Here is a 17884-nt window from a genome sequence, read left to right as displayed (position 1 = left end):
ACTGCTGAATAGCCAGTGTAGAAGATTCAATTTATCCTCTATGCATCCAGAAGGCAAAAATTGTGCAGTGGATAAAGTGATAGGCCAAGAACCATGAAGACCTGGGTTCAAAGATGGCCTCAAATATCTACTACTTGTGTGACCCTAGGCAAGTCACTTAATTCCTATCTGCCTCAGTTTCCTCAACTGTAAAATTGGTAAAAAAAAAAAAAAATAGCACTTGTCTCTCAGGTATGTTATAAGGATTAAGTGAGATGATAGTTATAAAACTCTTAGCAAATTGTGTCAGCATATAAACACATAGTACTGGAACACAGCAGGCATTTAATAAATAATTATTTCAAAAATAAACTCAACACATTTTTATTAAACATCTAGCTTTGTGCATTGGGTGTTGTGTTGGGCTTTGGAAATAAAAAGAGAAAAATATTGTGGTCTAATAGCCCTTGCCTTGGAAAGAAACTATATTTTATTGGAGGATATGATATATACCCAAGGTGATCAGAATACAAAGTATGTACAGAGTAATTTTAAGAGAGAGAAAGCAGTAACAGTTGCAGGAAGGAATCTCAGGAAAAGCCTTCTGTGGGAGAAGTTATGAATTATTCTTGGAAGGATTCTTTGAGAGGTAAGAAAAGAGTAAATTTCAGATGTAGAGTATACTCCTTTAAAAGACAAAGAGGTGGGAAATGAAGAAATTACAGGGAAATTAATTTTATCTGACCAATGTCCATCAATAGGGGAATGGCTAAAAACTTATGGTTTATACATATGTTATAAGAAATGATGAATGGACAGATTTCAGAAAAAAAACTGGAAAGACTTAAATGAGCTGATACTGAGTAAAATGAGTAGAAGCAGGAGAACATTATATATACTAATAGTAACATTATATGATGATCAACCATGATAGATTTAGCTTTTCTCAGTAGTATGATGATCCAAGACAATTCTAAAAGTCAAGATGGAAAATGCCTTTCACATCTAGAAAAAGAATTGTAGAGTCTGAATGTAAATAGAAGCACAGTATTTTTACTTTTTTTGTTTTTTCTTTTTACAACATGCTTAATGTGCAAATATGATTCCTATGATTGTACATGTATGATACTCTTCTCAGACTGGTGAATAGCCAGTGTAGAAGATTCAATTTATCTAAGATTGCTTGCTATCCTAAGGGAGGGGAAGGACAGGGAAGGAGAGAGAAAAATTAGGGGCTCAAAATCTTGTAAAGGTAATTGTTGAAAACTATGTGTAACTGGAAAGAAAATAAAATACTGTTAGAAGCACAAAAAAAAGGAAGACAATACTTTGCTAGTAGTTTAAGGCCACATAAGTTGGGAATAAATTATCTCATAAGGCTGTCCTTAAGAAGGGGCTTCCACTTGCCAGGGATGTCATAAAGGAACATTACATAGGAAGCAGAGCTGCATTAGTCTGAGTCATAAGATTCTGATTCTAGCACATGTCCGGATAATGGTGGGTAGATAGTATTACTTAAACAAAGATTGTATAAAGAGCAGGCATTTTTTAGCTCTCAGACCTATTTTCCTTATTCCAGACTGAAACCTTAAGTGAGGAGTCTATCACATCTTATTACAAAGTTTAGATTATGACTCAGTTCCTAGAGTTTGGGAAAGAAAAGCACAGAATGACATTCTCACTTCTCAGGGGCTGTCACGGCAACATAATCACTTGCATTTAAAAAAAAAAAAAAATCAGTGAGAATATCCAAAAAGATTCAAAGAAATGTCTATAGATCAAAAGCTATAGCTGAAAATCAAGGAAAATACAAAAGGTTTCCCCAAGTTTAAATTCAATTTTAAGCTATCAAAACTGCACTAAGAATTTGGTGAAATTTTATATTTAAAAGCAAGGGGAAAAAACTCTTGAGACATTCTATTTCAGAGTGCAGCATTACAATGGGTTCCAATATGAAGGTATGTGAGTAGAGGAAAACTTCTAGGAGTCAGCAGGGAACAAAGATTATGCCCCAGTCTAACCTATTTTTTGCTGTCAGCATTAAGGGGAAAGTGTACACTTCAGAACACTAACTGTATTCTTGGTCTTTGTAGAGGGAAAAAATCAGCAAACACCCCATCAAAGAGGCTTGAGAAATTAAGTATTAGGAGGATTGCCAAGCATTTAGTGGCACTGGAAATTGGCTGTTTTGGAAGAAGTGCAGCTAACTGCAGATAGTTATTGAACCATACCCTTGGCTCTTCATTTCTGGGGGCAGGGTGGTACTGGGGGGCTTTTTAAGTTCAGTTTATCTAAAAAGTATGAGAACATGATATTCATTTCATTTTTTCAAAGATCATAAAAATTGAATGGCACAAATGCTCCCTGAGATTGTAGATTGGGGAAATGAAAGAAAAACTCAGGTAACCTAAGATGTGTCCTAATTATGCCAAATTGCAAAGAAAAACTAAATCATTGTCTTTTGTAAGATAAGAAAGAGGGAATTGAAAACTATTTCTTGACATGGATGCATGTCTGCTTATGATGCTATATATAAAGATGCTTGTAAATACTCTGACATTGAAAATCTTAGCATCAATTAAAAGAGAAATGAAATATTGCACACCAAGGATCTTTGCCCTATTAGTAAAATAGTTTAATAAGCCCTTTATTTAATAAATATTTTAGGAAAGTCAAAGTATCTTTGTCATTTGGTTTATGGCTATATAGAGCCATTGTAGCTCTGTGCTTTTGGGGTTAAACTTAGTTAATCACAGTGCTTGATGATAAGTATTGTGATTTCCTTTTCAACTGCTTTTCCTGATGGTAAACAGAAATATCAGGCAGCTTGGAATGATCTTTTCCCCTTAATCTGTTTGGCCAAAATGGACATGTCTAGCAGTGTCTCTTATTACCTGCTGTGAAATTACTGGGTTGTGGTTTTTATTGTTTATTGTTGGGGTTCTTTCCCTCTGGAAACTACAGCTCTGAAAATTACCAAAAAAAAGAGAGTAAGTTTCTTTAAATCCCAGAACAGAGTTCAATAACATCTAAAAATTTAAAGAACAAAAAGGGAATAAAAATTGGGGAAAGTAAGCTAAAAGTTTCATGGAGAAAAAATACCAGACCTGTTAGCTTCATTTTTTCCCATCCAAGCTAGAGGTTATGATTCATTGAAGTGGATTTGACAGCAAATTAAAATGGTGTGCTCAAGGGGTTGGTGAAAGTTGCCATTGTAAAAGTCTGATTCTAGAAATGTCTCCAGATCCCACTAGGTGAGAAATAATAAATCAAGAGCTGGACTTCCTACAGATGCTCTCTGCTAAAGGGAAAAAGGAGCTGCTTTGGAGATTTGGGTAAATGTGGTTTTTAGTTAATATTAATTGTATTTTGTTAACTGCAGGGCCAACAGAAAGAATAGTTTGGGATATTGTTTGAGACTGAGAAAAGGAAAATGAAAAAATAAAGTAAGCCTGATATTTTCTTCCCACCATTTAAATAAATTTTGCCAAATATCTGCATGATGGAAAAGGCATTTTTTGCTACAATTATGTAACCTGTGTGCCAATAATTTCCCCTCGTCACCATCTTGTATGTCCATTACTGCTTGGCAACACATCCATCCAAGCCAACAATTTGAAACAACCTTGTTCCATTTTAAATCTGAATTTGTGGGAGATGGAAAGGAAATTACTAAAAGATGATGTTTGACTAAAAGATAATGTTTAGTTTCTGCCCACAAAACAGATGCTCTCTGCACTGCTGAAAGTGGAGTAGTCTGTGCCAGCATAGGCACGCTTGTCCAAATTTGTGCAAGAAGAAAGGATCATGGGTGAAAACTTCCTATGTTCTTTTTTCATGGCCCCATGGCTGCATGATTGGTTTAATGTATCTTGGTGATTTGTCCTCAATTCTTAGACTTATCTACATCAAAGTTATTGGATCATAATTCTAGAACTGGAAAGAACCTCAAGAAACCATCTAATGAGCATCAAGGGATAATGTGGTTTAGTCCAAATTCACAAGTGACAGAGATGATGATCTCTATCAGTTATGGAACTGGGGAGAATGAAGAATCTGTACTTTTCCAGAAAAGTTCCTGATATCTAGGAGAGAAAAAAAAGATTTCACTATACCCTTTTCTTTCTTCCTCTTTTTTCTCTCCATCCATCCTTTCTTTCCTGAAATTGTTTGGTATTTTTTTCCCCTTGAGGCAATTGGGGTCAAGTGACTTGCTCAGGGTCACACAGGAAGTGTCTGAGGCCAGATTTGAACCAGGTTCCCCTGACTTTAGGGCTGTTGCTCTGTCTACAGCACCACCTAGCTATCCCACTCTTCTTGAAATTTTAATAATACTGTTAGTGAACCTTCTCTCCTTACTTACCATCATTTTGTGAATGCAGAGCCAGACACTAACATTCAGAGGTCTTTTATGTTGATATTCAGGCTTCTTTATATGCCCTTGCCAAAGTCTTAAGAAGCTACCAAGTGTTGATTGTGTGTTAAATATTGTGGTTTTTTTTTCCTTTCTAGCTTTGCTTCCAGGTAATGGTGTGAGATTCATTAAGTCACTTAACCTCTCTACCCCTCACATCTTCTTTATCTACAAAATGATGTTTTTGAAATATGATCTCAAGGGTCATTTACTTAATGCCTACCTGATATGCATATCCACAAGGAGTTGTCTATCTTAAATACTTTCAGTGACAAGGAATTCACTGCCGCATGAGACATCCCATTCTATTTTTAGCTGAGAAAATTAATGAATTAAAAAAAATTATTAAGTGCTTTCTCTGTATTCTCTAGGAATACAAATATAAAAGTGAAAGGTCCATGTCCTTAAGGAGTTGATAATTCTCATAGTGGGAGACAAAAATGGGACTCACTGGTCAGGGAAGAATATATTTGATTGGAAATTATGGGGTGGCAAGGGAGGCTGTAAAAAAATAAATTGGCACACACTACCTTGGAACAGTATCAGAGTTAATTTGATTTTGGTTCCAGGAGAGAGAGAAGAAGGTGGTGATATGAGATGATATGAGAGAGGAGAGACAGTGACATGAAGACTGGAGAATCCAGGCCAAGATATGTAGATGATTTAAATAGTAATGTCACCAGGTGGGAATTCTGGGAATATAAGGGTGAAGGTCTCTAAGACTTGGTTTCTTTGTGGCTTGGCAGCTAGTAAGAGTGAAGTGAATCCTGGCTAGAACCAAAGTCTAGATGTAATGAGATCCTGAAGAAGCCACCAGTCAGAACAGTGGGACCCCAAAATGGGAGTTCTAATTGTTCCAAAGACCCTCCCAATATTGAACTTTCTCACCTCTGTATCCAAATTACTTACCTCTTCATTGTCTTCTCTCTCATTCCATAGATATCCTTAAAAGAAACTCAGCAGTTTTATTTGTATGACCTTCCAGCCCCTGAAATAGAATTTACTAGTCTGAATGACCTGAACTTCCTTAGGATAATTTGTTGTTTTCCTTCTTAATCATTTTTCCTATCATCCTCAGTAGGAAGATCATTCTCCTTTGATAGAGAAAACAGACAATGATTGAATTGAATAATTTCAACTGCATTAGCAGCACTCTGCCCATTCCAAAATTCCTTCCTTTCTAAACTGAGCTTTAAAAGTATTTGCCTTCCTGACACTATCTTAGAGAATTTTACTTTTGTTTTGTTTTACTCACTTATAAGCCTTTGTTCCCATCACTTATAAATCTTTTGAAAATCTGAGTTCACCACAGAGCTTCTTGTGTGACCACTTTATAATCATTCCCTATTTTCCCCTCCTTGCTATCATTGGCAATTATTTGGTCAGAATTTCATTCCTGAGGATTTCTTAAATGGGCTTCCTTTTTAGATTCTTAGGCTATGGAATCAAAGTTCTATTTTCTTAGACCTTCTTGAAGTCTGGAGTAAATATCAGACTATATCGAGAGTTCCTGTTCTTAGCTGTCATGAATTCGATAATAATATGGCATCATTCTTCTAAGCTTCCTGCTATTTTGTCCTTTTTGGTCAAAAAAATGTCTAGAAGAGCATGACTCTTGTCATTCCCTTTACCTATTGAAAGATTACATTGGTTAACAAAACAAAGTCAGAAAGTATTAGATGTTCAGTTTTTAGGAAAAGTGTGCCTCTACCAAATATTTGCTTAGGAAAAGTGCCCCTCTAACCCCACTATTTTGTCTTACTTTCGTGCCATTATCTTTGTACTCAAAACTAATCATTTCTTTTCTGCATCTGATCAGGTAGACTATAATATATGGCACAGTGGACAGAGTGCTGAGCTTGCTCCTGAGATCAAATCTGGGCTCAAATATTTACTAGTTGTGTGATTTTGGACAAGTCACTAAATGCTGTTTGCCTCCATTTCCTCATCTGTAAAATGAACTGGAGAAGGGAAGGACAAACCACTCCAGTGTCTTTGCCAAGAAGGTTCCAAATGGGTCGTGAAAAGTCAGGAAAGACTGAAAAATGACAGAACAACAACTATAATAATCTTCCATAAAGATATCATATCTGTTTTCCCTCATTCATATTGTCTCCATCATTCTTCCCCTCTCAGATTTGTGAACTTTTACAGATCTATCTCATTTTAAAATCTGATACTATATTACTCAGTAGTTTCTAGTTACTTTATTTCTTTTGAACAAGGTTACCTTGTTTCAGGAATGACTCTCATCTCACAAGGGATCAATTATGCTTATGGGATTCTGGAATTATTCTATCTTTTTACGTAGACATCTCAGGTTTATTCTATTACCCTTATGTCATGCATTGGTATAAACTTTGAGGTCACAAATATTTATGCACCTCTTTGTGCTGTTCCTTCCAGAGAGTGAAGTGGAAGTAGTTCATAAATATTAAGGAGTTCATTGGAAAGTTCCCCAGGTGGAACAATAGGGAAACAATATCCAAAAAGAATTTAGGAAAAGACTCAAAGTATGATGTGGGTGTTTAAAGCTGGATTCAGTTGCTAAGGAAATAAGGAACTAAACTGGGAAATTAACAATACAAAGCAGTATCCAGATCAAAGCTAGACTTAGTATCATCCTCAAATTATTTCTCAAGAAGCAAATTAAAGAGATATGGTCAGAACAGTCTGGAGGCTGAGTTTTATGAGGATTTTATGGTTTGCCATTATCTATTTTCCTACAAGCTGACCATAATTTCCAGCCTCCCCTAAAGTAGTTGCAAACGGATGGTATTACTTTATAATGTCCAGAAGGCATTCTTTCCTAGTTACTTTCTCTAGAAATTATTGAATATCTATTTTGGTATCCTTTATGAACTTTCTTTGTACTCAAACCCTTAATTATTCTTCATTTACTATCATATCAAATCTTATTTTATTAGTAGCACCTTCCTTGACTGATCTTACTCTGCCTAAGAAAACTTGTTTTGTTACTACCCTACATTTATATACTCTGCTCTCATATTGTTTGTTCCTTTTTTACTGTCTCTTACAGTTGTCATTTTCCCCCTCCCACCATTTTGCCTTTGTTAATAGTTTTCTTTCTCTAAAATGTCTTCTTTCATTCTCTTGTTAGATTTTCATCCATATGGTTGTTTTTGTTCACCTGCGTTTGACTCTTTGTCACCCTGTGAACCATGACACACCCGTATTGCCCTGGGCACTTTCTTGGCAAAGATGATGGAGTGTTTTTCCATTTCCTTTTGCAGTGGATGAAGGGAAACAAATGTTAAATACCTAGGGTCACACAGCTAGTAAGATCTGAAGCTAGATTTGAATTTGAGTCTCTTGAGGATCTCATCCAAATGACCAGCTAGCGAACAACGGGGATTCCCCAGGCCCTGTCTTTGGTCCTCTTTTCCTCCTCTATATTATTTCATTTGAAAATCTCATCAGCTCCATTGATTTTCTTATCTTGTCTGTGCTAATCTCATTCACTTATCCATCCCCTAGCTTATCTCTTGACCTCTACCTTCACATCTCTACGGGCCTATTGGATACTTCATAGTAGATGTCCCAGAGCCATCTTGAACTCAGCATGTCTGAAATGGAACTCATCATGTTTTCTCTTTTCTCCCCTCTTCCAAATTTTGTTATCAGTGATACCTCTAACCTCCTAATTATCCAGCCTTGAAAGCTCAGTGTCATACTTAATTTCTCACTCTCTCCCTCCTAGATCTAATATCTAGTCTGACCTCTAATCTCCTATTGATTCTACTTTTGAAACATTTTTCCTCTTTTCCCCTTCTCCCCTGTGACTTGCCAGCCGTCTGATGCAGGCTCTCATCACCTCACACTTGGACTAGTAGAGTAGCCTGGTGGCTACTTTCCCAGCCTTCCCCACTACAATCCATCCTCTGCTCAGTTGTCAAATAAATCCTCCTAAAGTATAGGTCTGAGCATAGCTGCCTGTCTACCCTCATCTTCCACATTCAGTAAATTCGAATGACTCCCAAGATCAAATGTAATCCAATTGGCACTCAAAGCCATTCCTAACTGGATCCCTTCTAACCATTCCAGTCTTCTTACATCTGCAGTCCAGTGACTTCGATCTTCTTAGTTTTTATTTGCTTCAGTGTGGGGACCACATTTTAAGAAGGACTTGATAAGCTTAAATAGAATATCCAGAAGAAGGTCTGCAAGGATTTTGAAGGTCCTAGAAATAAAGAAGAGGGTTCTTTAAAGAAACTGAGTGAAAAAAAAAATCTGAGGAGCGCTAGGACTTTTTTTTTCTTTTCAAATATTACAGAGAATCTTTGTCATGTGTAAGAAGGAGAGTCAGTAAACTTTAAGATACAGATATGAAAAAAGAAAGACAGGCTATACCCCCAAAGTGCTTATAATCTAATGGAGAAAAACTGTATATAAAAGGGGCATTGAGGGAGTGGAAATGTGACTTTTTTTCTTTTAAACCCAACCTCAGAAGTGCTCAACTGGGCACTAAGATAAGATGCTACAGAAAGGCAAATATAGACTTAACACTTAACTTCCTAATAGCTCTATTCCAAAGTATATCATGGTGCCTTTGAAGGTAGTGAGTTTCCCAGCACTAGAAATCCCCCCCCATCCCCAAGGCAAGTGACTTGACTAAAGTCACACAGATAGTAAGTGTCTGAAGCTGCATTTGAACTCAGGTCCTCCTGACTCCAGGACCAGTGCTCTATCCACTGTGCCACCTAATTGCTTTAGTACTAGAAATTTCTAATCAATGTCTGGATGCTAGTATGTTTGGGGGCATTTTGTTGTTGTTTAGGTGTGAGTTGGACTAAATTATTTTTAAAGACCCTTATAAGTAATTCTGTGATTCCATGATCTTGAATAAATCATTTTATCTTTGTGATCCTTCCAGTTCTTTTGTAAATGACCTCTTTCTAATCTAATATTCTGTGATTTTATGAAACATGTGAGAGTATCTTTTTAGACTATATTGCTATAGATCTAAAGAGCATCAAAGAGGTCAAGAATACACAAATTAGCAAAAACAGAAATTTGCCTTGGTAACTATAAATAAGAATATCTTTATATTTTTAGAACTTGAGCAGATTTTTTTAATACAGATTTGGCTAAGTGGGCAAGACTGGAATTTTTCTCCTTGAGCTCTACTAATGACTTAAAAGCATGAAATAAACGTTGATTGGTCCACTTCTTAGGATTCATTTAATATCTGAGAAGGCATTCAAGTACCGAATCTAGGACATTGAACACAAAAGAACTCATTCTTTCCATTGCTAATTCACAAACCCAATAGCTCTTTCCAAATCCCAGCCTCTGTAGCAACTATTTCTCAGCCAGTGATATGATAGCAGAAAAGTTGTAATACTAAGTATTAGTAAATGTTACATTACCATAAAATTTCATAAATCATCAGGGAACTCTTATAAAAAGCCACCCACCCACTTGCCCCATAAAACTCACCTATGCTATGTCTACTACAGTTATAAAAGCTGAGTTAATTTACATGTCTTCCAGGAGAAGGGGCGATTGCTTTATAATATATAGATGTATATGAAATTTATCTTCTTGTCTGTAATATGGTGATATTGAGATTGTTGAAATAAATTAATAGAGCTTACTTTGTTCATGTCAAATCCTTGGTTTTTGTTGCACTTATTTCTTTCATCTTTTGCTTTCCTAATTATTGTTCACTTTTAGTTTTCAGCATCATTTTGTTTTCTATTTTAAATTACTATGTTTTCATATGCATGACTATCTAAGTAAGGAGAGATAGAGAAATGTAGCAGTCTCATTAGAAAGTAATGTATGTTACAAGATGCAACATGATCCATTTAAGGATGTGAGATAGTTATTGAGATTCATCATTTTATTCCAGTGGATCCATGGTCCTTTTGATGTAGGCATTTCCATAATGAGACAATGCAGTACAGTGGGAAAATATTTGATTTAGTGCCAAAAGACATGTCTTAATCTCAATTCCACTACCTACTCTCTTAGTAATCTTGGACAGCTTTGGATTAGGTGATTTATAAATTCCTTTCTAAAATTGATGATCATTTCTTTAATCTTTTAATTGCAATGGATTGCAATTCTTCCAAGCTGTTCTGTGCAATTCTTGTGCATCTTTTTCCATCAAGTCATCATGGATTATCTATTGAACACAGTAGGGCCTTTCTTTATGTATTTATGTTTTGTAGCTGCTAGAACAGGTTTTGAGCTGTCCATCTGTCATCTGTCATTCTTCCTACAGGAATGACTCACTTCCATTTCTAATCATACATTTTCTGGATGATAGATCTCTTATTCCACTTACACAGAAGTCATCTGTAGAAATAGATTACAGTCTCTTTTCACCCATGAGGCATTGATTTCCTTGAAGTCACCTACAACTTTGACATTCCATAGATCAAGATTCCTAACCATATAACATCCCCAGAAAAAACATTTGAGTTAAAGACATAACTTTGTATTGTGGACTAGTTTGGAACCATTTGAAGTTTGATGCAATTTTTCACACATAATCTAATCTGCTTTCTTTTTCCTCTTCAATTTTAGGCTAGGTTCATTGTCCAACTTAAGAGTCTATTCATGATTTATGAATGAATGTACTTTATTTGATGGACTGGGCATCCAGCTACTTTTCATAGCCAATGCAATAGGTATTTAGTTTTTCCTATATGGAAAGTTGCTAGTCTCTTTTGTATAATCATGGACCTCATGAATGAGATCCTTTGATGTTCTAAGGCTTAATGTTATCAACATAACATATTCTATGAAGAAGAATAATCTTACTATCTACGGGAAATTTCTCTTGCATTTTGACCCTGAACTGGGCATTCTCCTTGAGAGTTAGTAGCTTGGGTAAGCATATATTTTCTTGTTTTCTTCTTCCCTTAAAACATAAAATATTCAAACAGTTGTTTAATAGGTTTCTCTGTGGTTACATTTATCAAGGAATCAGGTATGACTTTAACTTATGTATGAAAGACTCCATATTAGAGGAAAACCAATGTTTTCTTGTAATCAACATATTGTAATCTTTGGTATACAGTACTTACTATAATTTTTGGTTAATTTTCTAATTCTAAAGGTATGATTTGCTGTAGGAATTCATTTAAGAAAGTCTCCTAAGATGTGATATTTAGAACAAGAAAGAACTTAATTACCTATTCTAACCCTCTCATGCATTATAGATGAGAAAATTGAGAGGTGAAAGAAAAGGGGGAGGGAATAGGAAATAAGCATTTATTAAATACCTACCATATACTAAACAGTGAAAAGTCCTAATCTTGGGGTTACACAGAGTTCAAATCCCAGTCCTATCATTTAATTTCTCTGTCACCTTGAGTCATTCACTACAGGGCATCATAATGCATAGAGTTCTGGATTTGGATTCAAGAACTCTCATCTTCTTGCATTCAGATTTGACCTTGGACACTTCCTAGTGTATGACCTCTGGGAACATCACTTAACCCTGTTTGCTTCAGTTTTCCTCATCTGTAAAATGGGTTCTGAAGAAGGGGATGGCAAACCACTCTAGTCACTCTGTCAAAAAAACCCCAAATAGGGTCACAAAGAGTTGGACGTGCTGAAAAAATGCCTAAACAACAAAGAGACCAAATGATCTCCAAGGTTTATTCTAGCTCCTAGTCTGTAGTCACATGACTCTCCATCCCATGCTTTTCCTAACATTAATGCTCTATCTCTAGTCTTATGACTCTAAATCCCATGATTTCCTGTTCTACTTCTGCCACTTACTATTTCACCTCATATTTTTAAGAGTGTTTTCAAGATCAGCCTTGGAGTCTGAAAAATTAATTCTATCTAATCCTGCCTCAGAGTTTTCTAAATGTGACTTTGAGCAAGACCTTTAACCTCTGTCAGCCTGAGTTTGCCTCATCTGTAAAATGAGCATGATAACATCACCCACTTTACAGGTTGCTAAGAAGTGCCAAACAAATAAGATTGTGGTGATTGCTTTATGAACATTAAAGAACTATATAAATAGTAGTTATTAAATGTAGATCATTTCATAAGATTTTACAAAGATGAAGAAATAAATATATGGGTAACTTAGTTACTTTTATCTTCTTGATTGCTTTCTTTTGTGTACCCCTATCACCTTTGATTCTCCTGTTCCATTCATTTGGATACATGATACATTATCTAAAACTTTTTGAACTGTGGTTCACAACCCCATATGGGTTCTCATAAACTAATGTGGCAGTCATAAAATTTTGATTTATCAGTAAATGTTTGATTTGTATACCTCTTTTACCATGTCCTCAGGACCATGTAAAAATTTCGTGGGCAAAAAAGGTGTCAGCAATGGGAAAAGTTTAAGCCCTGATCTAAACATTCCCTTCCATGCTCCTAGGATTGTTTCACCCTCAACATAGATTGTCTATGTAATTCATATATTGTCTATGTAAATCATAATTTCTATGTAATTAATAGAAACAGCCCGACTATATCCCTTTTAAACCCTCTCTGAAGTCTCCTGTAGTGTGACTTCTACATCTCAAAGACGTCAAATAGCTTTGGCAATCAGAGATTGGAACCATGTACTTACTGCCTGTGGTAGAAGGGGGTGGAGGGTGAGAGTGGATGGTGTCAGGTGAACCCTCCAGGACTGATGGAGGCTCACCATCAAGGGGAACTGACTTAATGGGAGGAAAAATGAGGTGACTCTCAGAACTTGTGTTTTCTTGTATGGATGTGGCTTCATTACACTTCTGTACTTCCTCCTTTTTCTCAGGCTGTTTGATCTGTCCTTTGTACATTGTCTAACTTTACCATAGGATCTATATTTAGGCCTGAAAGAGATCTTAGGAAGCATTATTTTACAAATGAATAAACTAAAACTGAGAGAGGTTAAATGACGTGCCCAAAATCATATAGGGAGTGTCTGAGGAAAGATTGGAATATTGTCTTCTTGGCTCCAAATTTAATCTGCTGTGTCATGCACCTCAGTTATAATCATTTAGTATTATAAGTATTTGGTCACAATTCTCATCACCTACTACTAGCAGGGTAGTTTAAGAAGTAAAATAATTGTTTTTAGAATCAGAACCTGGGCTAGAGTTTGTCTTTACATTTACTAGCTCTGTGATCGTGGGCGAATCCTTGAAAGTCTCTGAGCCACCATTTACTCATCTGCAAAATAAAAATTATTACTTCAGAAATATTTTTTCCTTCCTGCTTTCTTCCAAGATTGTTATGAGGTGAGAAAGGCACTCTTTTACTTACTTTAAAATGTTAAATAAGTGTGAGCCCATTTTCATTTCTTGGGAACTTGTGCTATCTAGCTGCCCACAGGATTGTTACTAGTTAACAATTCTTATTTTAAGAACCCTTTATTCATTAGAAGCAGCTAGTTGAAATAGTGACTAGAGCACTGGGCCCAGAACTAGAAAGACCTGAATTGAAATCCTGCATCAGTCACTTAGCTTTATCATCCTGGGCAAGTCTCTGCCTCAGTTTCCTCAAGTGTAAAAATGGGAATAATTCACAGGGTTATTGTGAGGATCAAATGAAATATTTATAAAGCACTTAGTATAATCTGGCACATAGGAGTCACTTAATAAATGCTTTTTTCCTTTCATTTGTTTTTTCATATCTTTTGATCACTTATCCACTAGAAAGTGGTTCTTGGTCATATGTTCTTGTTACCATTTTGAATATATTTGATTCTAAGATTTTCCCATCCAGTTGACAGCTTCTCTAATTGATTTTTGTTGATGTAAAAGATTTTAAATTTCATGTAATTTGACATACTTATTCTATCTTTTATGATCAACTTTTTCTCTTGTTTGTTTAAGAATTCTTCCCCTATAGGTAACTGAGCTAGTTCTCTTATAATTTTCTTTTGGCCAACATTCAAGCCATAGCGCAGTATTCATATATATATATATACATATATATATTTCAGGCATTATTGTGGTATATGGCAAGAATCTATTCTTTAACAGCTACACCCAGAGAAGGAACACTGGAAATTGAATGTAAACTGTTAGCACTACTGTCTTTCTACCCAGGATACTTATACCTTCGGAATCCAATACTTAACGTGCAACAAGAAAATTGGATTTACACACATATAATGTATCTAGGTTATACTATAACACAGTTAATATATATGGGATTGCCTATCATCTAGGGGAGGGAATAGAGGAAGAGAGGGGAAATTTGGAAATTTGAATACAAGGGATAATCTTGTAAAAAAAATTATTCAAGCATATGTACTGTCAAAAGATTATAATTATAAAATTAATTTTTAAAAATCTATTCTTTTCTTCAAGCAGTTCTTTTCCAATAAAGAATTCATTTCCAAGTAATATATATTTTCTTGTTTATTAAGCATTGACTAATTTTGTTCGTATGTTTCTGATTCTTTTTTTTTTTTAACCTAGTCTCTTCTATTGTGTTGCCTTTCTATTTTTTAGCCAGTCCCAAGTAGTTTTACTTTACAATATACTCTGAGGTCTGAGGTTTCATTTCTATTCTTTTTCATTCTTTCTCTTGAGATTTTAGATCTTTCATTCCTCCAAATGAATTTTGTTTTTATTTTGTCTAGCTCTCTAAAATGAGTTCTTGATAATTTGGGGTTGTACTATCTATAAGTTTATTTGGGTAACAATGGCATTTTAATTTTTTTTGGAGGTACCAATCATGAGTACTATTTCTATAAATCCTTAATTATTTTAAGAAATCTGAGATTTATTATTTCATAATAAAATTATGAAATTTTATTTCATAAAATATGAAAACATAGTTTAATTGTTATTCAGTGTGGTTTTCAATGTCATTAAAACAAGGATCCTAGATACTTTACATTCCCTTTAGCAAGGCCATTGAAGAAAGTAGTTTAAAATCTTAACAGCCACTCTGGACCTTTCTGTAGCAGAATGTATTTTGGCTAATGTTCCTGGCCAAGTTTTCCCTATTGGCAATATATTGGAGACCCTGCTGGGAAGTACAGCAGATGGTGTGTAGTGTAGACATTCTTAAAGCGATCACTGCTTTTGGTGGGAGTGGAAAGGGTGATGATTTCTGACAATAATAGAGACCATGGAAAGACCTTGTTGACTTGTGGGAAGAAAATTGGCAGAGGAGAGAAATTGGCAGAGGAAGGGGAAGTTTCAGAAGGAAGAGATTTGCTAGCTTACATTTCCTAGACTGGTTGCAAAACTTTCTTTCGATGTTATTTTCAACATCATGCACTGTGTCATAATCACCATAGAAGTTTCCTCAGGAGTAATAACACATATGTTTTCTCCTACAGAAGTGACACTGAAGGTCCACATCAGCGACGCCAGCACCCATCAGCCAGTCAACGAAGCCTTCATCGAGATATTTACCAACCAGGTCTCTATCGCGTCTGGAACATCAGGAGCGGATGGCACAGCTTTTATCAAGTTTCAGTATCAGTTGGGCAGTCAGCTGATTGTCACGGCCAGTAAGCCTGCATATGTACCAAATTCTGCACCATGGAAACCCATACGCTTACCTGGTAAGTTAAGTTTCACTTTGCTCTATATAATGTTTAAGGTATTGCATTTGAATTCAATAAGAAGTTAACTTCTCATCAACCAACCTTTATCAATTTATATTTACCAGGGCTTAATGCTCTGTTCTCCGTCAAAGTCCTCTTCTGGTTTTAGTTTAATCATTGTGTGGTGGTGACATTGGGTTGTGTTGGTCCTACCAGTAGAACCCCAAACTTTGGAAGGTCCTAACAAGCTGGAAATGGTTCAGAAAGAAGTTACTAAGTCTGTCCATTGTCTAAGAACCATTCCAGCTTGGTTTACTTTAACCATAGAGTAATTAAGTTTTTGACAATTCTCAAAGATCATCTGTTAAATTAAGAAGAAAGGAAAATCTAAAAAATAATGAAATTATGGATTGTTGCCTTCACTGTTAAATCTGTAGATACTGTGTGCCTTCAGAAGGAAAAAAAATTATAGATTGATAATCAAATCTGCCAGGTATCCATCATCATTTAACTCAAGACTGCATTTGGACTACATTTCTTCATCCAAAGTTTTTTTGCATACCTTAACATACTATATAAATATTCTGTTCTTGTTCTTATTCATGTCAACTTCTGCACCTAGGTAACTGTTCATTTAGTAAGCATTTATTCTTATTTTAATTGTTGTTTTATAATACAGAAATAAAGATTATCATTTTGTTGGTAAGGAAAGATGTTTAGAATTACTATTCTATGCCCCTTCTCTGATGATTTCTTTTTCCCATGTGCCATGAAAACTCCTTTCTGGGTTTTTTTTGCTCTTCCAAACTTGTAAAAGTCAGTTGTTTCTAAAAGCTCTAATCCCCCTTTTCTGTGACAAGATGCTATTCCTTGAAAAACAACATTTTAAGAGGACCAAATCCCAGCAGATAATACTCAATCTGAGATCTCCATCTGCCACTATATTATCTCTCTCATGTCTCTCCATGAGAATGTTATTAAATAGAACCTTTTACCCTCATTGAATCTAGAATCTTTCCTTTCTTTCCTTTCCTTTCTTTCCTTATCTGTTCTTTCAAGGTCCCTCTCCTTACTGAGAGATTGTAAAACTTATTTCCCATTTACTATTTACCATTGACTTGTTTAGGGTATATCATACATATCTTCTTATTCAACCCTCTTCCTTTTTATTCCCTCCATGTAATCCACAATCAAGTGACACTGGCCTCCTCACAATTACTTGCACAAAATAATCTCTATCTCCACTCTATGCAATCCCTATTTTTTCTAATCACATGTAAAAACATTTTTTAACATTTTTTTTTAATTTTGAGTTTCAAATTCTTTTCCTTACTCCTTCCTTTCCTTTATCACATTGAGAAGGCAGGGAATTTGATACAGGTTATATAGTTATGCAAAACATATTTCCATATTAGTATATTGTAAAAGAAAACACAGAACAAAAAAAAGAGGAAAAAAAGGTAAAACAGTTTTTTTTAAGTATATTTTGGTCTGTATTTATACTCCTTCAGCTCTTTCTCTGAAATGGATAGCATTTTGGAACTGTCTTAGATCATTGTATTGCTGAAAATAGATAAATCTTTCCTATTTGATCATTGTACAGTATTGCTGTTACTGTATACGTTGTTTTCCTGGTTCCACTCACTTCATTTTGCATAAGTTCTTTTAAGTCTTTCTAAGTTCTTTTTCTTTTGAGAGTATTCTGCTTGTCACTTCTTATACTGGAATAGTATTTCCTCACAATCATATATCATCATATATCATATAATCAACTTGTTCAGTTGTTTCCCAATTGATGGGCATCCCCTCATTTCCAAAGCTTTGTTACCACTAAAAAAACTGCTATAAAGACTTGTGTGCTTATAAGTCCTTTTCCTTTTTGGTTTTTCTCTTTTTGGAATGAAGACCTAGTAGTGGTATTATTTGGTCAAAGGGAATTCATGATTTTATAACTCTTTGGGCTTTATAACTCCAAATTGCTTTCCAGAATAGTTGAA

General features: G+C 35.2%; 1 protein-coding gene across 1 annotated transcript in view; it reads left to right on the top strand.

Moving 5' to 3' along the window:
• FAM171A1 (family with sequence similarity 171 member A1) overlaps positions 1 to 17884 on the top strand; it is a 172955-nt gene that overhangs the window by 77817 nt on the left and 77254 nt on the right. Inside the window, exon 2 of the mRNA XM_074266670.1 lies at positions 15678 to 15905. Coding sequence (XP_074122771.1) covers positions 15678 to 15905 — 228 coding nt within the window. The remainder of the gene's footprint in view (positions 1 to 15677; positions 15906 to 17884) is intronic.

This window comes from Sminthopsis crassicaudata, chromosome 5 (genome assembly GCF_048593235.1).
Source record: "Sminthopsis crassicaudata isolate SCR6 chromosome 5, ASM4859323v1, whole genome shotgun sequence".
Taxonomy (NCBI): Eukaryota; Metazoa; Chordata; class Mammalia; order Dasyuromorphia; family Dasyuridae; genus Sminthopsis; species Sminthopsis crassicaudata.
The sequence above is the reverse complement of the archived record's forward strand: the minus strand, read 5'-3'. Positions and strand labels throughout refer to the sequence as shown.